The sequence below is a fragment of the Sylvia atricapilla genome, chromosome 10 (genome assembly GCF_009819655.1).
Source record: "Sylvia atricapilla isolate bSylAtr1 chromosome 10, bSylAtr1.pri, whole genome shotgun sequence".
NCBI lineage: Eukaryota > Metazoa > Chordata > Aves > Passeriformes > Sylviidae > Sylvia > Sylvia atricapilla.
In genome coordinates this window covers 177,237-199,784 of record NC_089149.1, presented here as the reverse complement: position 1 = coordinate 199,784, position 22,548 = coordinate 177,237, and the positions used below count along the sequence as shown (strand labels likewise).

Below are 22,548 nucleotides of genomic sequence, written 5' to 3'. Positions count from 1 at the left end.
TTGTCAGCTTAGTTTTAAATTGGTTTTATGACTGAGGTTCTAAACAGCTCAGCCCGTCACCTGCTGTGCTGGCTGTATATGGAAAACCACAACACCTCACCAGTGGGCTGGACTTGAGAAAGACTGTCACAGGGAAAATATTTCACTGACTTCCAAGTGCAGTCAGGCAGTGGTGTGCATGGTTGCAGACTCCAGGACAGACCCATCTCTGTCCTCAGCTGTATCTCTAAGTCACCAGGAGCTCAATTAGGTTTTGCAGTTAATTTGTCTTGGGGAAAGTGAAGGCCTGTTTTTCCAAATGTGAAAGTATTACAACAAATATGGGTATTCAGGGGATAGCATCAAGCTCAGATTTTCTTTCATGTGTACATCCAAGGAAAAATGCAAAGTGGGAATGCAAGCTTTTTAGCTTTGAAAAAGAGAAAGCAAAACTTTCACTTTTCCACTCTGTACATTCGTTCTTCCATATTAGCAAAAAGGAATTTTATAAATCACTTACTAAACATACGTGCAATAGGTTTTGGATGGTGTTTTGGAAAGCTGTTTTAATCTAAATTGAACCTAAAATACAGCTGCCTACCGTGAGAGCATGGAAGGATCCTGAGCTTGTCTCCATCCTCATATTCATCCAGACAGATGGCACACACGTCATATTCATCTCCTACAGCATTTAATTGAGAATTAGTTTGACTTTAAAGGACTTGCAGCAGACCCTCCTGACACACACATGGGCTTAGGAACATTCATGCAATTTCTGCACTGATTTTTTTTAAGCAATGTGTTAATGCTCAGCCACAGTCTGCTCTGCTCCCATTAATGAAGTGTTAGAACTCCTCTATTTCAGTGAGAATAGGGTCAAGCCAATCCATTTGTATGCTTTCACTCAAGACTCTATTTCAAGTGTACTCAAAATTACCTCTGAAACTCAATACCCCCTTGATTTACAAGGTTCTTGGTGTTAAAAACAATAAGGTTCAATGAGTCAGACAAAGAATGATCCACTTGCCTTTCTTAAACTTATGCACGGGAAGTTTCTTAAGTTGATCCTTCCTAAGCCGATTCCTTCTTGCTCTGTGTCTATCCTGAACAAATTTTGTTATCTGGAAACAGACAAGAGAACATGAACAGTAAGTAACACCAATAAAAGAACTAAGTTTTGATTTATGAAGCTTTGCAGTAAGTTGGTCAAAAGGGAACTCCAGCTAACACAGAATAATCTCTTCCCTTGCCTGAACACAAGGATGAAGCCAAACACAAGGATGAAGCCTCAAGGATGTTCTCTATGAACACAGCATTTGGAACTGAGAATACACAAGGGGCTTTTTTGAGGGGATAGAGAAACAAAAAGGTATGTATACTACATAAAATAAAGGCAATTGCTGCAACTCTCTACTGAGGCCTGTGAAAAGCAGGAAGCATACTGCAGAGCAAGACACATTTCAGTAAGTTTGAACAGTTTTCCTTACAGATTTAGTTTATTACAGCTGTATTAGAGGACTATTCCCACATTCATCAGAACTGTTTCCATATTATCTAAAATAGTAGTTCGGGGAGTAAAGTAAAGGGTTTACTTTGAGTCAGTTACTATGCCATACTAAGATAACTCAGTAAAAAACCGTAAATAACTAGTGATGCAAAGCTCTCTAAACAACTATACCAAAGATTCTATTTCCATTTTCTTAGTAGTCCCTAATGCTATTTCTGTTCAATTTCTAAATCTAGCACCTGTGATGCTACATTCTTTTTCAAGTATGATGACAAACAAAGAATGAACAAAGGATATTTGAATCTAAACTGTTTATTCAGGCTCTTTCACCACAGCTAAACAATCAGCTCTATGCACAAACTGCAGTTTTTCTGCTATAATCCAGACCATTAGTGACAATCAAAAATCTCATGTGAATCTTCTAGTTAAAAACAAGATTGTTTCAAAGAAGCAGGGACAGAATCAGAAAAGAATGAGAACCAAATCCAACCTGGAACCTTCCTGGGATCATTTTCACTGCACCAATCAATTGTCCAGTGCTCTAGTCTGTTTGTGCTGTCTCTGTGAAGGCCTCTCTATATGCAAGGGAATCAGCATCTCCTAGTTTAGTATCCTTGGCAAATTTACTCAGTGTGTACTCAAGTCCTCTGTCCAGGTTGCTGACAGCAGCACTGCAGAGAACTGATGATAACCTGCGAAGGGCACCACTGATGCCCAGCCACCAGCCAGGTGTTACCCCTTCTCTGCAACTCCCTGAGACTGCCCCTTCTGACATTTCACCCGCTGTCCTCTGCACGCAATTAACAGGGTGGTTTTGCCCAGAAGGACACGGTAAAAGACAGTAGCAAAAACTCTGCTAAAAATTTTCATCTTTAGGTGATCATTCTGCTTTGTTTTCAGAGAGCTGCTGCAATTGTGCCAAACATGCCCAGGATTAAATATGTAACTTGCAGTGCAAAAAATACTAATGCAGAAAAATATTTTAAGTAAGCGTTTATACAACAGTTGATGCATTACTTGCTTTTCATTAAAATGTAAAATTATAAATTTGGCACAGATTACAAAAAATGGGATGCTAAGTATCCTGAAACATGTAGCTATGCTACCTTACCACTTCAAGGAAAGATGTCCCAGTTGAGAACCCCTACAGGCAATGCACGTGCTGAGATCAATGCTCTGTGCTCACACACTCAGAACTACATCTAAGTGCAGTACAGAACAGTGAGCCCTGCACCCTGGAGCAGTGGGAGAAATGATTATTAAGTTTGGTAATGCAGGATACGCTCTCAGTGTACGAGAGCACGAGAACAGGTCACTCTGTATGGGGCCAAAAAGCAAAGACTTGTGGACCATAAGAGTGGCAGGGAGGACAATTCCTATAAGCAGTTACATGCTAGGGAGAAGATCCACAAGACTTCTGATATCCCTTTGACAAAACCCTGCACCTGTTCATTTCACTGAGAAACTAAATGATTACAGGTAAGCATGGTACAGGCATTTGCAGTACACACAGTTTCACTCTTCCTTTACTGTAAACCTTCCTTTACCTTCAGTGTGTGACAGCTCCCCTGATTATCTGAAAGATAAAAATATTATTAAAACAAGAAACTTACCATAAATATCACGATCAGAATAAGACAGATCCCTACTATTATTAGGAAAGGGATTAAGTAGTACTCCAAAGGAAGACTGAACTCTGGGATTAACACAACATGGCCACTGTGGAGAGAAGAGAGAACACTTTCTAAATTAATGAGAACTTAATGAGCAAGTTGAAGAACAAACACAATAAAAAAAAAAAACAAAAACAAAAGATTGTCACACAAGACACACTACAAGAATCCTACCTGTACACAACAACATAGAAAATTCAGTCCATACTCACACAGTGTAAAGCTAATTAAATAAAAGGACAAAACACTGTTTCTTAGAACATTTTTTTGAGTTAAAACTATTTACTGATCTCAATCAAACCTAGAGAAACCAGGAAAACCACCCCCGGCTGTTTTGACAGCAGAATGGAAAAAATCTAACACAACTATCAAAAGATACGGTGAAATCATTCTTATTTACTAAAGCATTACAAGTTGCTCTCAGGCACAAGATTTCACCTGAAACACCTATAACCTCTGTCATCACAGTGTCCTATTTTAAAGCCATAAACATTCAAAAGAGACAATGTTCTAATGCAAGGAGTAACACAGCTGCATGTGAGTTAACCTACCCTTTTTCATATGTAAACTCCTCTTTAAGAGAATTAGCTGACGTCTCACCAATAAAGACAGAAGGAATGTCAATCTTCTTTAAAACCTCAACTGTATAAAAAGAAGTAAGAAAATAAAATTATTATTATGTGGACAACCCAGGGGTACTCAAGATACAAGACCTGAACATTATGGGACTATAACAGCAGGAAGACATTTTAACATAGTGACATCCAGACCAACGCACATGCATGTTACATCTTTACTTCATATAAGTACTATTCTTTTTCCTACACAATTTCTAGAGAATTTACTGCCGGTAGAAAAATCAGAATTCCTAATGGAATAAAGGGAGCCTAAAACCAAAATACATTGACAAGAAAAGATTATAATTTTAACCAGAACACCATTCTTCACTCAGACATTCAAGCAAGTCACATAGTTCCATTGATTTCCAGAATTTCTGGCAACTTACATGATTTTGTGAACTGATTCTTTAAGTTTTAATTAACCTGTCTTCCCTCCTTTTCACTCCAAACATAAATAAACATACTGGAAATAACTCTGGCTAGATCAGGTTAAAAAGAAGAAAGAAGAAAATTAACAAGTCCCACAGCTTTATTTCAGTCCCAAGAAACTGGATGAAGTGCGGTCTTCTCTGTTTACCAGTGAAGGCAGTAATACATGAAAACTTATTGAAAAATAAATCCCATATTCTAGAAAACCTTATTCTCAGCTTCACTTTATATTGATTCTCCTCCTAATACTTCACATTTAAGGCTCAAAGTAACCTGAGCTTAGTCCACCACCTCAAAGCACTTTCTCCAAGGCAAAGCACATGTGGCTGAAGGTCAGCTCACACTATGAGGTCTGTGTTTGTTGTGGACTTGTTCTATGCTTTGGTTTCTCAGTGAAACCTGAAAATAAGATTCACATGGGTTGAGAATTCATTGAACCCCCCTTTCATGTAACTGCCTGAGTTACTCAGCTCCCATTTAATTTGTCAAAGTTCATTCCTAGTTTACTCAACGGCATTTCCACTGGAAAAGAATTCATCTTCCTCTTATTTATTTTCTTGTTCCACATTGAATAGGTTGAAAACTGGACAAAATAAAGAGATGCCACAAAGAAAGCGGTAACAGCACTAGAAACACAAAGCACATACCACAGAACGAACCCAACATTCTGACTAGATTTCAATATGTTCTGAACATATTCACTCCATGAAGGTTAAAATTGGAACAGCTAACACAAGAACCAAATTGTAAATGGTGCACTGGTCTCCAAATAGTCTTTTTCCAACTGAAAATAAGTACACATGATATGCTAGAATCATTTGTCCAGGGGAACAGGAAGATGCACCCAACAGTGCAACAACAAACTGGAATGACTATCATGCATGAACTTCATGATCTAAAGTCTTTTCCAACCTAAATAGTTCTAGGATTCTAAAGACTAAAACGTCATATTGTAAAGTTCCATTTCCAAATATACAAAAAGTAAAAAATGTGCATTTCTATGTAACTAACAACACATCAGCTATTTTCCACATCAGTAATATAAATCTAGCCCAGAACACTCAAACTAAAATTTGATGGAAAACCAAAAGAAACATTCAGAGAAGGCACAAAGCTATGTATTTGTTCTTATGTAAATATCTCCTGTCATTAAATCTTAAAAGCAGCAGAATTTATCTGGGTTTTTTGTTTAGTTAGGTTTTGGTTTTTTGTTCGTTTGTGGTGGTGGTTTTGTTGTTTAGGTTATGAGGGGTTTTTGGTGATGCTGCTGTTTCCAATGGGTGAAATGATATTCAAACAGGAGAGAAGTGATACCTGTACTTACTGTCGTTGGATCCCATGCTTATGAGGTCATCAGAATCAACATTGTGAACTATAGCCGCCTTGTATCCAGCTCTCTGGGCATTTAAGACCTGTAAGCCACACAAAATACTTACTGGAAAGACTGTTGCTTCCAAATACAGTAGCCTGTCTGTGCTTTCTAAGGTGCACTTTCACAAAGTGATTAACATGGATATAACTTACACTTATAAACCACATGTCACCTTTCAAAGCAAAATCATATCATTATTCTTACACTCTTGTAGTTATTTTTTTAGAAAGCTATTTCAGTATTGTCTACAGACAGACTATTTATATATATTAAAAATAGAATTTAAAACTTTCTACAGGCAGTTAAATATATTTGATTGTAATTGAAAATAAAGGCATTAACCCACTTTGGTAATCTAGAAATTAGCACTTGATAGTTCATCAAGTCAGATGAGTAGCATCTTTTCTGTGCTTTAGAGATGTGGAATATCTCACCTGAAAGCCCAGGTATAAGAAGTTTTCTCATGAAAAAGTGCAAAATTATAACTATTATAATAGAACTATTTACATCCTGTGTACCAGTTACATTTCTAATATAGAGCACCTTGAGAAATTTTTGGGCTTCATTCCAACAACACCAATTCACTTCCCATATTGCTAATGACTGTATTTCAAACAGGAGAACAATGATATTGGAAGATGCAGGATGCAGACAGCTTGAGAAATCTCAATAGTTTAAAAAAAAAAAAATCCACTTAGAGATGTTAACATACATGCTCGATTGGGAGTTTGGCCACTTTTGCATCACCACAGAAAATATCCATAGTGCATACATAAAGAAACCAAGAAATAGCTGCTGTAATTATGTTGTAATTTTCAACATAAAACAGAATTTTTGTTAAAATATGCATTCTGTCAGTCAAACAGCTGATGGGTAATTCAGCTCACATCTCAGCACACATGCCACTTTGTGACATAAACTTTAAGGCAAAATGTTGTACTACGCATGCAATTATATAACACAATATTGCAAGAATATTAACAACAGACTAAAGACCTGGTTTTACTGAGTGCAGAGTATGCAGATACCCCGGCTCACCTTGGAAATGCTGATCCACTTTCTACTCTGCTCTTTGTCTAGCAAGAAATGAGTGGGAATCCCCTTTTCTATCAATATTACACGACATATAAAACGCAATCAAAAATCCTTACATACAGAGCTAATGCAACATAATCCTTAAAGGACAGACTGTCCTGTACACTGTCAGGACTATGGAAATCCTTCAACAGCACTTAGAAATCTCTCAAATTCAGACCTCTTCCTTTAACCACATCTCCAGAAGCAATATTGTCCTGACAGTGTATGGACAACAGTCAGACAAAGCAGACATGAAAAAAAGGCCAGTCCATTTGCCCCCCTTTTCCCACTGAGCCACATGCACACACAGTGGCAGGATTCCCAGGACACACCGTATGCTGCTCCCCAGTCTGATGTGAAGGCAGATCACACACAGGGAACCTGCCTCTGCAGGTGGAATCTACAGTCCAGGTGGAATTTACACGTTGCAATCACCACATAACTGAACCTACCACACAGCAGCAAAAGCAAATACAGCTGAATCTCCTTTTAGTTCATGAAACTCAACAACAAACCAAAGAGCCCAGTTTTCCCTGAGACACCCTTAGCTGCCCCATTGTATCAGATTAATTTTCAAGAAAATCAGAGTCAAACACAAATCATTTTAATTTTGCATTTTTAAAATCCTAGAACATTAAGGGTTGGAATGGACCCTAAAGATCAAGTGGCTGGAGGATGTCCACAGAAGGGAATGGAGCTGGGGAAGGGTCTGAAGCATAAGGAGTGGCTGAGGGAGCTTGGGGACTCAGCCTGGAGAAAAGTAGGTTCATGGGCGACCTCCTACTCTCCACAACTCCGACAGGAGGGTGCAGCCAGGTGGGGGTAGGGCTCTTGTCCCAGACAGCCATCAGTAAGACAAGGGGACATGGTCTTAAACTGCGGCAGAGAAGTTCAGGTCGGACATCAGGAAGAATTTCCTGACAGAAAGGGTGATAAAACATTGAAGGTGGTAGAGTTTCCACCCCTGGAGGTGTTTAATAAAAGACTGGACACGACACTCAGTGCTCTGGTAGTTGACATAATGGTGTTTACTCATAGGTAGGTTATTGGTTGGACTTTGTGAACTCTGCTTTATCTGTCTAGAGACAAATTCTTCCTCCCTTTCAGTATCTATTCCACTGTTAGCTATAGAATTTCTTCTGAAGTTCCAGTAAACTCTTCCCCCTACCCTCTGTTTCAAAATCAGATCTTACCTTGACATCGAAGTTGCACTCCAGCCTTCGGATTAACACAATAAAAGCACCAGAGGAGTTGTCTCTCAGTGGAGGTGGGGCTATAGGCTCACATGCATTCTCTGGCTTGGAACTGATCAGAAATCCCTAGGAAACAGAACCAGAAAAAGAACCTTCGTTTCTCTTTAACAAAAGGCTTGGTAGTCAAATATATGGAAAGAAAACTGCACATTTTCATAAAATGGCTAAACAAATTCTTATTACTACCTCAGTCCTATATCATAGTAAGATTCCTGCTACTTCCCTGACTACATATTTGGATTCATCCAAATTTTCATGTCTGTAAAGAAGTAAAGAATTAGAAAGCTAGAAAAAATACAGTTTTTCTAATCCCGTCATACTCAGACCAGCAGTGTAATTCAGGAAAAAAGAAGACAGCATATACTACCCTAATATAGTGTAACTATTATTCTAAGACATAGGGAGACTAATCAAGAAACCAGAAATACAGTGGCCTAAGAAGCGCCAAAACAAACTCAGCACTTGTCAATGCACAACAGAACACAAGCAAAGTTCCACGTATGACCCCAGAACTGACCTAGTACAAAAAACAGTTCGTTTTCTGTGGTAAGCAAAGATCACTCAATAAGCCACAGCTGAAAGCTTCAAGAAGTAGGAAAATCTGGCAATACTAACTTTGAAGTAATCTTTGAGTTGTTTTTAGGTGGCTGAGATGGTGGCCTTCTGCTGGCAGTCTGTAGCCACTTACTACAGAATCTAACAGACTGTGTTTTACAACATGCATACTAATAAATCTTGATCACAAGCACTGAAAGAGCATACCCATTTTCATCCTGCTGTAAAAAACATCATAGCATTCTTAAAAATAATTAAAATCTTAATGCAAAGAAAAAGCTTTAGTATAAAATTCAGGTCTAAAACTCCATCATTTCTACACATGATGACATCTACCTTAATTAAGACACATAGCTGTCTAACAGTTAAAAAGGTCAGAAGCAAAGCTCTTTATAGCTATTTCTGGTGTATTAAATTGGCTCACTACTTGGGCAAATCACTTAAGCACCCTCTGATTCTCAGTATAGTCAATAAACAACTACACAGCTTTAACACACCTTCTCCCCATGATAACACCCACTGGACATGGAAATGAAGCCTGCTTGAGGGAATTGCAGAGAAATCCCTGAGTTACAAGAATTCTTGCAGTACTTTACTACCCTTTGGGATTAAAAGGGCAACATGGAATTAAAGAGTAATCCACCCTTTTACCTTCTCACCAGCTTTTTTTTTTTTCTTCAGTGGTTACTCTCAACACTGCAACATTAACAATGCAGCAGAGGCAGTTTTTAGGGCCATACAGGCTCGAGTAATGCAACAAGAGTAGCAAACAGACAACAGTTTTAACTTCCCAAAAAACTGAGCCACAGTTGCTTTACACAGCATACTTAAACTGGGCCACAGGCAAGGAAATAACCTCTCTGGCTGTGCCACCCTTCACAGCGTTTAAGGGCCTCCCAAAGTAGGACTGTAAGGAGACGACAAATCTCCCAAATACGTTTTTCAAAAAATTTTATCAACACAAAATTGTCTGGCATCTGCTGATTCAATTGCAAGGTAACTGATATCATGTAGCAGTATTGCCATCAAAACACAGAAAAAGCGGTACACCAAACTTCTCTTAAATTTCCATTATTTACCTATTTTTAACTTATTTTTTACAAAATTCAGGAAATTCTCTTAAGTAGACTAAGATTACCAAAATTCTCTTCTTAAGCATCTGCCTATTCACAGACAACATCAGATGCTTTGCGCATTTGTTTTGTTTGAGCAGCTGATTAATACTTTCTGTCTTTATTTTTCCTTGGTACTATATCCCCTTAATTTTTATCATTTTTAGCTTACAGAGGAAACGTTCAGCAAATACAGTTCTCTTTAAATATACTCAACACTCAAATTCAACCTTGACTGGACTTCCCAATCAAATCTGTCTTTATGTTGAACTCTTTGGGCCCCACACTGAGTGCCAAAAAGGATTGTGAGGGTTTTACCCCATCCAGCTCTCACTCTCTCCCCACCAATATGATCAAGGAGGGAACTGGAAGGGCAGAAGCTGAAAAACTTGGGGGTTGAGATAAAGACAGGTTAACAAGAAAAGTAAAAGCCACACACAGAAGCTGAGGAAAACAAAGAATTAATTCCCTTCCTCCCCAGGCAGGCAGGTGTTCAGCCACCTCCAGGAGAGCAGGGCACCATCACACACCGCAGTGACTTGGGAAGACAAACACCACACTGGAAATTCCCCATCCCTTTCACTTCCATCCCCCCACTTTATGTACTGAGCATGATGTCCCATGGTCTGGAATATCCCTTGGATTGTTTGGGGTCTGCTGTCCTGGCTGTGTCCTCTCCCAGGCTGCCATGCACTCCACCTTCCTCAGCAGCGTGGCAGCAGGAGGAACAGAAAAGGCCTTGGCTGTGCTGGCACTGCCCGGCAGTAACAAAAGCCCCTCGATATAATCGACCCTGTGTTTAGCAGGGATTCAAAACAGAGCTCCATACCACACACTGGGAAGAAAATAAACTCTAGTCCAGCTTAAACCAGCACGACATATATTTATATTTATATATATTTATATTCTTTTATTTATAGTTACATATTTTTATTTATTTATTTATTTATTTACCTTCAAGCCTTCTGCTGGCAGTCTGTAGCCAAATCTAGCAGGTAGATCATCAAAAGTCTGGGTTCCATTTTCAAGGTTATACTAAGAGAAATACATTTTTTTAAAAATTAAGTTTGCAAACAAGACAGAAATAGTTAACATATACAAACAAAAACAAACATCACTGTGTATTGTTTTAGATTAAAATATTTATCAGGCATATAACAACTTGTGACCATGTCAATGAAACCATGAAATTGCTTATTCTATCTGTCTTCTACTCTACACTTTTCTTATCCAGCTGTGAAAACAAGAAAGTAAGTAATAGATACTTTGTTGAACTATTTATATTGTAAACCTTTCTTTCTACTGTCTAAAATTCAAATACAATCATATATGCAGAACAGAAACTACAAACAAACTGAGCAAGCAGAAATCTGAAGAGCTGGGACATTTGGATGTGGAGTTTTCATTGGTTGGTAGTGGTGGGTGTTTTGCCCTGAATTCATTTGTGTAGAGGTAAAAACAGCTTTCAAGAGGTGCTTTACTGCAGATAAAGAATAGCCTCCTTATGCCATCCCTCCCCAATTCCCTGCTACACAGATTAGTACCTGCAAAGTATCTCAACAGTTTTGTTTTATAATAACTATGAGCTTTCATTTTAAAACAGAGGAATATTAGAAAAGACCCTATATCTGTGCAAGCTTTGTTTCCCCTTTCTCTGTTCATCTCTGGCTGTATAACGAGCCTGACCAACACATAATTCTTACAGAAAAAAGTGCTGCGTGTATATACAATATATCTACATATATACAATACATATGGCATATTTTTTCATGAAAAAAAAAGTGTTTCAGGCAGAAGTTGTGAACTCTACAGTTAACGGACTCGAATGTGCATCAGTTGTTTTATTAAACAGTTTAGTGAGTCAGAAATGTTTGTCTGTTCATCATATCATCCAACTGTCACACAGAAGAGCCAAGTAAAGATCGTGCTTGCTTCAGAGGGATGTTTCCTACCAGCCAGGCTTAGACAGGAGAGCTCAAACTATAGTTCAGAGAAAAACAGTGCCAAGTTTTATCTGAAGTCTTCCAATATTAATTAGATATTCTCAGAATGAATCTGCAACTTCTGAATATCCAAGAATGAAAGATGCTTCGTTTTTATATGAAGTTACTTTAGAATACTACACACAAAGCCTAAATAGAAAAAAAATCCAACTAAACTCCAAAAAGTGCCCTATTTTTCTTTTTTGAGGTTAGGGTAGGTTCCTTTTTTGTTTTAAGTAACTTGTCTAAGAGAGGAAGAAGCAAGAATGAGTTAGGTTTTTTATAAAAAGAGGAAGCACAGGCTTGCTGACAGAGGAAAGTGGGAAGAGGGAAATAATGTTTACAGTAAAAAGCTTAAAATTTCACAATAAAATGGTGATGTCAGTGCCATAATATATAAAGAATGCATCTGCATTCTTTACATTTTTTTCTACAGAAAGTATTTATAGAACAGCAACAACTTGAAAATCCAAATACAATACTTCAGTATTAATCAACCCCACTTTACCACGAACTTTTAAGCATTTTTCATTTTAAAATTTGACTCTGAGAGTTTGCCACTCTCTTCTCCAAAACTGATATGACCCTAACAATTCTTTTCCATATCACTGGAATAAGCAGGAGACTAAAGTAATTAGGTTTAATTATTTCAGTAGCTTAAGCTTGATCCTACAAAGACTTCCTCCTTAAAATGCCACAATATATCAAATTGCTAATACACAGCACAACATCAGCTTTTACCACTGACCTATGTTAATTACTCTATTCATTATATTATTTTCCTTAATGATAGCAGATGTTTTCAGCTATTTAAAGATCATGTCTAGGTGTAAGATACACAAAACCCCTTACTGACAATGCCTCCACCCCATACAAATAAATTATACTAGCCATAGAAGATTATTTAAATCCAGTAACCCTACAAATGGCACCCATCACCAAAACTTCAGCTGCTGTCTAAACCAAAGAATGTAATTAACAGGGTTTTAACATGCTACAGGACATCTGGTCAGAGTGAACTTTGTAAATGACTAAGGAAATTAAGCACTTTCACTGTCATGGTATATGAGCACATACCACCTATAAACTGATTTGAAAATGTACAATTTATTGTTCATTGAAGTAAACTGTTACGGCAGTTCCATTCCAAGAAATCTGCTATAGCAGTTATTGTATTAACTGATTCATTAATAGAATAGTTGAAGAGATTATTAAATTTTAGAAATATTTCATCCATGTAGAAAAATATTATTATACTTACTGCTAAAATATCTGCTTCCACAGGTAAAAGATTCAGGAAGGCAAATAACTGCACAGTCAGAATAGTATATATCTGAGTGGCAGACAACATCAGCATTCCTATTGACAACAGCATATTTTATTCAATATCTGCAAGAAAAGAATCAGAGTCAAGGCACACAGCAAACACTTTCTTGTGTCATTTTACAGGACTCTTAGTTACTTAAAACTTTTCTGCTAAGGAAGTATACAAAATGTTATTTCAATGTTTACCTTTGAGAAACAAGTAATCTCAAAGCTATATGATTATTTTAGAAGTATTTAGCTCCTATGTTGTTTCCATAGGAGCAACAGCACACATAAATTATTAAAACTTTAAGAGCAAAACTCCAAAAAGCTTTAGGCACCACAAAGCAATGCAAGGGGTACAAAGGGATGACCAGTCACGTTATATTAATTGTCTTTAGATACTTCATTTTAAACTTCCCTTCTTCTGTCATAAATCCACATCAGCAAAATTCCTGATGTACCTCGAATAATTCCACTAGAAGTACATATTCCAAAAATACACTTGCAAGAGCAATGAGATACCAACTTGGAGGAACTTTGGATTTCTCTCAGGCTAAGCTACAACATGGCTGTGGGCATGCAACCTCGTAAGAACACAGAAAGCACAAAGTATCTTATTCCCTTTATAAAAGCTCACACCTAAACATGATTAAGTCAGAAAACCCAACATTCAGAATTTAAATACGCGTGATCAAGCGCACCTCATGAGTACCAAACAAGCACCAGTGAAGTGCTACATTCAGCAGGAAATGTAACCACTTTCACTCCTGAATGTAAGAGAATTGTATGATCCACAGATGTCTAAGTCTCTCTAGAGATTCTTCCAGTCTCAAAGTACAAAATTACTGGAAATTACCTACAATAGTCACAACACAAAACAATAGAAATGGGTCCATTTTTGGGTCCAACATAGCTATAAGAATAAAAGACAAGTTTTACAAGTGGACAGCATGCACTAAATAATATAATTATCTGAACATCTGGAGCTCCTCTAACTTCTTTTACTGGCCTAATTAAATGTACTTCAGAAAAAAAAAACCACAAAAAAACCCAACTCAATTAGGTGATCCAAAATATTTCTTGAAACTATTTTTTTGTTGAAAACCTTCAAACTGCGTCTTCTCACATAAATGGTTTCACGTGAATTTGTTTTCATTTGACTGTAGATATTTTTTCTGGAAACTGTCTGTTGACTTAGCTGAGAAATCACAGCCAATACTACTACTTTCTTTTTCAGAATCAAGAAACACCTAAGAATTCCCATCCTTCACATATTTCTCAAGCAAAAAGCATTGTCCCATGATGTGAGGTTCTCAATGTTAATTAAAGCAAATACCAGAGAGGTGGACTTGAATTAAGCTAACATGAAGATAATTAGAATTTATTATTACTATTAGGAGGAAACAACTGATCCTTTCAAAATCAGTTTTCATGATTCTAACTTGGTCAGAATCAGACATATGTGAAACTTTGTGAAACTTTCAACTGGTTCACAGAAATGAAGTTACACTCACAGGAAAGAAATGGTAGTGAATTACAAAACTAATGAACTTTTATTACTACGTTAAAATTTATCACCTTCTCTCATCAGCTTGTCCTAAGAAAGAGGACATCAGTGAAACTGGAAGGATGAAAGAACCATTGTTTCAAAAAGACAGCCATTTTTACTACGACAGAAAAAACAATACACTTGAAGCTATCACAGCACTTTAACCAACGAAATAAATTCAGCACAGAGAAAAGCACTAAAGGAGCATTAAGCAAGGTTAGACAACACAAGAATTAAAGTGGTCCTTGCAAACAAAATGCATAAACACTGCACTCTTCCCTGTCAAAATTACATTCACACAAATTCTTTTGTGTTCAGGATCTCATCAACTCATCAACTGCAAGGCAGAAAGCCTGACAATTTCTGAAATTCCACGGCTCTTGGGAAAGCATGCTCCTCTCAGCTGAGGGAGGCAGCTCAGAGCACGCAGAAATGCAGGTGTGTGGAAAAGGACTATACTGTAAACCAAACAAAACAAGTTAAACCTGACTCTGCAGTAACCTTCCACACTTCACACCTGATTTACCGGTGCGTATAGACAAAGTTGTCTGTAAATAACCTTGAGCATTTCTTCCCCCTCTTCATGCTAGAGCCCACAAGCTGAACTGTGCCTGAAGTGCTGCATCCCTCTGTCATGGGCCTGAACAGAACAGAGGTGAGGAGGGGAAACTGTGTGCTGGCCCAGCACAGTTATGAGCAGCAGACATCCCTGGAGTGAATACATGAAGCACATCTAAGATACAGGTCACAAAGGCGATACACAGCTCGAGACACAGAAAAGAACTTTCATACCTTTTGGCAAATATTCACAGATCAGGCTTCACAAACTACACCTAAATATGAAATTTTCAGATATTTGTATCTCGATCAACTCAAAATGTGTTTCAGAGCATAATACAACACACAGCAATTCCATGTTTACATGGTTATGTTTACATTTTAACTTAATAAAACAGCTATTCCCTCCCACTTCTGAAAACAACCCAAAACTGGTACATCTGTACAAAACAAAACTAAACTCTATTATTTCAAAGCCAAATGAGATTATAAATCTTACAGTAATTACAAAAAAAGACGCATGAAGATACAGGAACTATAACAATTTCCAAATATTTTGGTAGACTGGGCTGCACTTGCCAAAATTTCATAAGCGGAGGATGAACAAAAACTAGACAGCTAATAACAGTAATTCTCATTCACATCCTCTAATCTCCCCATATCTGAATTCTTGCGTTTTGATGCCACCGTATCATTACTAACACAAATCTCCATCTCAGACCTGTCACAAAACTGGACACTGACGCACGCGAAGTAAGAACAGCGTTCACACCTATTAACACGAAGGAACAATTCCTCTCAATTAATTTTAATGTTTTTACTAAGAACTTGGCTTTCAGCCAGTGACACTCCACGCTCCTCATTACCCTGCAGGCTCGACCAGCACTTCGGATCACAGCTCAAGAACCACACACCCAGCAGAAACGAAAAGCGACCAGGGGTAGCTTTGGCCGGGCAGGAGCCACGCTCAGGGAGCGCTCCAGAGGCGTCCGCTCCGCTTTGCTTATCTCCCTTCCGCGGTGCCGGGCAGTCCCGGGACCGCAGCCGCTCCAGCGGGGCTCAGCCCTGGCTGGGCCTAAGCCGCCCACGGAACCGGGCCCCGCCTCGCCACTCCAAGGGTGGAGGCGAATAAGCACTGCGCAATGGAGCGTCAGGCGCGTAAGTGCTCAGCCTCCGCACGGCCAGAGCACCCAGGGAGCCCATCGGCCGCGCCCCAATGCTCACCTGCGTCCCGGGGGACCGGCCCCGCGCTCACCTGCGGCCCGCAGTCCCCGGGCGGCCTAGGCCGACGCCATGGCGCTTTCCGTGCGATCGGCGCCCGCGCCGGAAGTCCCGCCTGCCGCCTCACAGCCGCGGGCGGCGGCCCGGGACAGCCCATTGGTCACACGGGCTGTCACTCAGCTGCGGCGAGGCGGGCCCGGCTCGGCCGGGGGCGTGGCTCCGCAGTGGCTCCCGCCCCGCCGCCAGGGGGCGCACGGCGCCCAGGGGACAAAGAGACGCCTCGGGGCACGGCTGGGGCACATCTGGGCACGGCTGGGGCACAGCTGGGCACGGCTGGGGCACAGCTGGGCACAGCTGGGCACGGCTGGGGCACAGCTGGGCACATCTGAGCCACGGCTGGGGCACAACCGGGCACATCTGGGCACGGCTGAGGCACATCTGAGCCACCGCTAGGGCACAGGTCCTGCCAGGAGGAGGCAGTGCGTGTCTGTAATTCCACGGACGTATGGTTGCGTACGTGGAGTTCCTACGGCTTGAGGATGTCTTGTCCTAGACAGCAAAGCCAAACTCGGTCGAGAGAGGAGAAGACAACCTGTGGGTAAGGCCTCCTACCGGTTTCACAGGAACTTGTGCATATTTGCCAGCCATAACATTGCAAATATTTCCATGTAAATTTATCTATGGCAATTTATAAGTTTTTGTAAACTGAAAAAACCCATGATGCTGAAACGCAGAGGATTTTACCTGGGAGTCTTATTGAAACACTGCATCTGCTTGTATGATTTTGGAATTTGTATTCAGAGTTTGAAGCTTAAACTTGACACCGTTTTAGCAGTGTCATTTACTCCATATAAAGAAGCTTTCTTCAGTCATGGGGATGGCCTGTGTCTGTGACTACCAGTCTTGCAGACAAGTGCAGCATGATCTCAGCAAAAGCTAGTGCTTCCAGGTGGTGGCAAAATTCAGTAGCATTTTTTCCACTCACTGTTTCCAAACACTCTGTTATAAAAAAAAAAAAAAAAAACAAAACAAAACAAAAAACCAACCAAACAACCCCCCAAAAAACCCTTCAACAGTTGTCTAGCCTTTGTGCTTAACAAAAGGAGCTATAAACAGTTACAAGACGTTGTTATACATAATTTTAATTACTCAGAACCCTGCGGTGTTTTGTTTATTTAGTAGTTGTCGTTGTTGACTTATTCAACAAGGAACACCCATTTTTCTGTGGTTTCAATACACCGGGGCAGCAGCATAAGCGTCTGGCCCACACAGCACAGCGAGACCTCCACCTTACCGGGCTGTACATGGAAGCAGGTTTGAACTGCTGCTGGAAGGCGGAATAACAGAATAATCAAGAAGGAAAGGAAACACAGAATTAATCTGTTGCCTCCCTTCCGCACAGGTTTGTAAGACGGAAGAATGGTTTCGTTGCAGCCACACAGACTTGGGGAGACCCGTCACTGCGTCCGTCCCCGCTGCAGCCCCTCGGGGGCTTTTCGGAGCAGGTCCCAGCCCCGCTGCCCCGGTTCGGAGCTGCCGCTGCCCAGGGTGTCCCAGGGTGTCCCGGTCTGTCCCAGGGGCGTCCCAGGGTGTTCCGGGCTGTCCCAGCCCGTCCCGGTGTATCCCGGTCCCGGGCTGTCCCGGCTAGTCCAGGGCTGTCCTGGTCTGTCCCGGCCCGTCCTGGTCTGTCCCGGCCAGTCCCGGCCAGTCCCGGGCTGTCCCGTTCTGTCCCGGGCTGTCCCGTTCTGTCCCGTTCTGTCCCGGGCTGTCCCGGCCAGTCCCGGCCCGTCCCGGTCTGTCCCGTTCTGTCCCGGGCTGTCCCGTTCTGTCCCGGGCTGTCCCGTTCTGTCCCGGTCTGTCCCGGCCAGTCCCGGTCTGTCCCGTTCTGTCCCGGGCTGTCCTGTTCTGTCCCGGGCTGTCCCGTTCTGTCCCGGGCTGTCCCGGCCAGTCCCGGTCTGTCCCGGGCTGTCCCGTTCTGTCCCGGTCTGTCCCGGCCAGTCCCGGTCTGTCCCGTTCTGTCCCGGGCCGTCCCGTTCCGGCCCGGCCCCGCGCAGGCGCCCGCGGGACGCCGCCCCTTCCCGGGCGGTGGTGGCGGGGCCGCGGCGATGCTGCTGGTGCTGTCGGCGGAGCACCGGGCGCACCTGGGCTGTTTGCCGCGGGCCGGGGATGCAGGTCGGGCCCGCGACGGGTCCGCGGATGGGGGGAACCGAGCCGGGCCGGGCCGGGCCGGGACTGCAGCGGGATCTCCTCTCTCTCTGTCCTTACAGCCGTTGGCGAGCTGGGGCGCCTGGCGCTGGAGCAGCTGCGGCGAGGAGCGGCCCCGCGGGCCTGCGAGGCCGCCGCCAGTGAGAGCCGGGCCGCGGGGGAACAGAGCCGGGCCGCGGGGGGAACGGGCCGGGCCCGGGGGAACAGAGCCGGGCCGCGGGGGGAACAGAGCCGGGCCGCGGGGGGAACGGGCCGGGCCCGGGGGAACAGAGCCGGGCCGCGGGGGGAACGGGCCGGGCCGGGGAGCGGGGAGACCGGACAGGGCCGGGCCGGGGAGCGCGGGCAGCGGGCCGGGGAGCGGGCCGGGCCGGGCCGTGGTGGTTTGGCGGCAGCAGGGCGGGAAGGCGGTGGGCCCTGTGCCGGCCACGAAGGAGCCCCGAGTCCCCGGTGCATCGCGGTGCGGGCCCGAGGGAACGGGCTGGCGGCACGGAGCTTCGGCATCCCGGGGGTCGGGGCTTCGTGCCCGGTGTGGGGAGGGTACGGACATCTTTTTTCCGACACAAACCCTTCTCTGCGCCATGCCATAAGAAATTGGTTTGTGTTTTTCTTAGTTTTTTGGTTTTGATGGTTTGGTTTGAGGGGGTCTCTAACATGTTGTACATTATTATTTGAAGGGTGTGAAACTCTCTCTTTTTTTTTTTTTTTTTTCCTAAATATTTTGAATGTTAAGCGTTGCGTAAATTTGCAGCTTTAAGTCTCACTGCTGCGGCAGTTAGCAAGTAAAAAGCACTTTGTGCTTTCTTTAAAGGAAAGCTGAACATTGGCATTGACACCATTCAGCACGGGGTAGAAGGACTAGTGTATCTTCTTACGGAGAGTTCCAAGCTTATGGCAAGTATACCTTCTCATAAGGAATTTGGGGACACACTCGAGAGATGTCTTCTGGACACTTGGACCTCTAAAAATGTTCATGAATGGGGAAAATATAGTTCAAAATTTTAATGACATGTATTGTTTTAGTTTCAGAAGGAAGTGTCTCATGCTCTTGTCTTATTGAAACACTGTGTCTGCATTTATGACTCTGGAATTCGTATTCAGTGTCTGAAGCTAAAACTTGAAAATGTTTTAGTAGTGTAATTTATTACATATAGAGATGGTCACTTCAGGATTAAGCTCTAAATAAAAAAAACTTAAGTGAAGAGTTTGTTGTTCAGCTACTGCACAGGATGTGGGCTACACTAGCCCCCTGTTCAGCATTCCTTGTCTTTGTCCAATGCGATGGGTTTGAGAGCTTTTCCAGCTCTTGGCATCAAAATTTTGAGTGGCTATAAGCAGATACTAAAAGATTAGTAGTTGGACAATTCCTGTTTCCATTGGAAAGACTGGTAACTATTGATATAGTAGAATACTTGAGCAGTGACTACATGGAGAAGGGATACAGAGACAAGGAATGCCCCGTGTTGCTCCCAAGAGTAGGTGGAGGGGGGAATGGAAATGGTGCAATTCCTTGAAACAAGGGGTCTTGACTGGCAGGTTACAGTGTACTGTGGTAGAATGTGGCTGGTTACAGACTGTGTTTGTGCAGTGGTGCACTGGAGAGGTAAGTGGCATTTTCTGTGGAGTCAGTAACAGCTTCCCTAGGGCTGCTGCAGTAAGCACAAAGGCCTGTGAAGCTTCTCCTGCCCTTGGGAAAGGAGGCTGAGCATTGTGCCTTGTGCTGCTCATGTGCAGATCGCTGCTGGGCTGTTTGTAGTCTGGTTATTAGTAGCACCCTGACAAATGGATTCACACAGCATGTCGTGACTTGTGACACAACTGAGGTGCAAAATGCTGTGTTTTGGTCTTTGATGTGAAGGCTTACGTGTGAGAGCTTCAAATGTTCTTTAAAAAAACTGTTCCTGAATGTCATACAAATCTGCAGTAATACATCAGCATCTGTAGATCCTTTTAAACAAATATCCTGGATATTTGTTTTGTCTGAGGCGTAGAATTGTACTTGGACATTCCTGCAGGAAAATAACTGCACCACAGCATATGTGATGTTTAGTTACAGTTTTACTTGGTTTTCAAGAAATAATGATAATTACCTGGCCTAAATTGTTATTTCTAGATTTCTGAGATTGACTTCCAAGATTCCATTAATGTTTTGGGATTCTCAGATGAATTGAACAAATCCTTGCTTCAGCTGTACCTTGACAACAGGAAAGAGATCAGGAGCATTCTTGGAGAGCTGGCACCAAGGCTTCCCAGCTACCACAGTCTGGAGTGGAGACTGGATGTGCAGGTGACTTCCTTGATGTTTTTAGGACTCCATCCTTTCCTTCATTTTTTTTTTCATAATAAAAACCTGGTAGCCAATGTAAAAATAATTGAGGCAGCAGTACTTCTTGTATCTAAAACTGACATGATATTGTTAGTGTCCTACAGCCAGTTGTGAGATGAACAGGATATGCAGTGATGCGAAGTGCTTGTTGCCTGATGAAAATTGAATTAATGGCTCTATTAGTGTTTTTAAAATATGAACATATACTAAACATATTTGGTCTTGATTATCACCTTATTTTCAGAACTATTATGAAAGCATTGATTAAAGTGGGTTAGTATTCCTTAATTATAAAACACAGTAGCAGCTTGTGTGTATCTTTAATGTGGACGAAAAGGGTTTCTGAACAGCGGTCCAGGCAGGTTCTATAAACCTGATGAGAACTGTTAAGAACAAACATTGATAACCATCAATCATTTTCCTGTTCCTGTCCCACTGAACCTCTCCTGCAGCTTGCAAGCAGAAGTTTGAGACAACAGATCAAGCCTGCCGTGACTATGAAGCTACATCTTAACCAAAATGAAGATCAAACTGCCCAGGTGTTGCAAACTGACCCTGCTACCCTTCTCCACCTTATCCAGCAACTGGAGCAGGCCTTGGGGGAGATGAAGATGAACCACTGCAGAAGAATAGTGCGCAACATGAAATAACCTTCCTCTTTGCTCTCTTACTAAGCAGTTTGTAAAACAACTCAAAACACTGCTCACAAATAGATTTTGAGGAAAAATAAACATCTGGATCAGATGAACTGCTTTCCTCTGCCAGGATCTTGAGCCAGTATTTACAGGCCAAATGTCCTTGGCTGCCAGCTTTGCACATTTATGTTTGGTGACCTTTCTCAAAGAATCATCTTCATATATAGTACATGGTAATTAAATGTGATCAAGTATAACTACTTGGGGTTTTTGATTAGTATTTTTTATGTAATTGATCTCTCTTTTCAGGTGAAACACAAGATTAGCCGATACATAGGTGAGTGGTTTTCCTCATTCCATCTCTCCTCACTTAAGCCATATTCTGGAACTCAGGGCAGAAAAACAGGAGTTTTAGATACAAATCCTAGAAACTTTTTGTGTTGTTTCACTACTGCCTGATGAATCTGAACATATTTACCTTTTTCTCTCTTTAAATGTTTTTTAAAAATCCAGCTGCTATAGAGCTGGTTGGTATCATGATAAGTGCTGGCAGTCTACACATGGGTCATATCCTGAAGCATGTGCTAACTGAGGAGGAGGAGGGTTCTCCTTGGGGATTCTGAGTAAAATGGTCAGTTGAAAGCAGATGTTGAGATTGCAGAATGTCACTGGAGAGCCTGCACGTTCCTTTGAGGACTGTGTCGCAATATTGAAGAAGGAAAAACTGCAACACTGAATGATTTTGTTTCCTCTAACAAAAAATTACCTCAACTAAGGATAGTCAAAAGTAAACTTCGAAGCTGGGTGAAACTGAGAGAAGCTCAAACTCTTGCAATGATCAAACAGACTCAAGGAGAGAGGGAAGGGGAAAGATCCTTTACACCAAGCATCTTACTTTTAGATAATACCTTTGAGTTTGTTCTGAGGGAAGTACTGAGCCTGGAAAACCAACTCCGTAGCAACAGGATTTGGGCTTAATTATTGGACAGGCAGATAGGCCTTTAGGTGAAAGTTGGAACTGGTCTACACTTCTCTAAGTTCTCACTTCTCTGTCTTCACAGCATCCAGGGCAGCTACTGAGGGCTTAGCACTCACACCCTGCTGGAGAGTGTGACTGCACAGCTGCCAGTGCTCTGTACCTGGGGTCAGGCTGGGGAGTAAAAAGGCTCATTTGTCAGTAACCCAGAGAT

The 22,548-nt window shown here is 41.8% G+C and overlaps 2 protein-coding genes across 5 annotated transcripts in view; one reads left to right on the top strand and one right to left on the bottom strand.

Annotated features, from left to right (window-relative positions):
• Positions 1 to 16,328, bottom strand: part of RNF13 (ring finger protein 13) — a 40,222-nt gene extending 23,894 nt beyond the window's left edge. For 3 of the 4 annotated variants that reach the window (XR_010744334.1, XR_010744333.1, XM_066325595.1), the window contains exons 1-9: positions 16,199 to 16,328; positions 12,821 to 12,948; positions 10,532 to 10,612; positions 7,851 to 7,976; positions 5,533 to 5,620; positions 3,711 to 3,801; positions 3,100 to 3,205; positions 1,007 to 1,100; positions 581 to 661 (exon numbers count right to left, since the gene is read on the bottom strand). Coding sequence is in view for 2 of the 4 variants with exons in the window: in XM_066325595.1 (XP_066181692.1) it covers positions 581 to 661; positions 1,007 to 1,100; positions 3,100 to 3,205; positions 3,711 to 3,801; positions 5,533 to 5,620; positions 7,851 to 7,976; positions 10,532 to 10,612; positions 12,821 to 12,934 (781 nt within the window). In the remaining 2 variants the exon portion in view is untranslated. Of the gene's footprint in view, positions 1 to 580; positions 662 to 1,006; positions 1,101 to 3,099; positions 3,206 to 3,710; positions 3,802 to 5,532; positions 5,621 to 7,850; positions 7,977 to 10,531; positions 10,613 to 12,820; positions 12,949 to 15,840; positions 15,974 to 16,198 lie in introns of those variants that run through there. The other variant, XM_066325596.1, reaches the window with a different exon arrangement.
• Positions 16,329 to 18,245: 1,917 nt separating this feature from the next.
• COMMD2 (COMM domain containing 2) lies at positions 18,246 to 21,615 on the top strand. The gene is made up of 5 exons (XM_066325597.1): positions 18,246 to 18,367; positions 18,463 to 18,540; positions 19,209 to 19,291; positions 20,511 to 20,684; positions 21,176 to 21,615. Exons 1-5 carry the CDS (start codon positions 18,301 to 18,303, stop codon positions 21,371 to 21,373), a joined length of 600 nt encoding a protein of 199 aa, XP_066181694.1. The 5' UTR covers positions 18,246 to 18,300; the 3' UTR covers positions 21,374 to 21,615.
• The last annotated feature ends 933 nt before the right edge of the window (positions 21,616 to 22,548 follow it).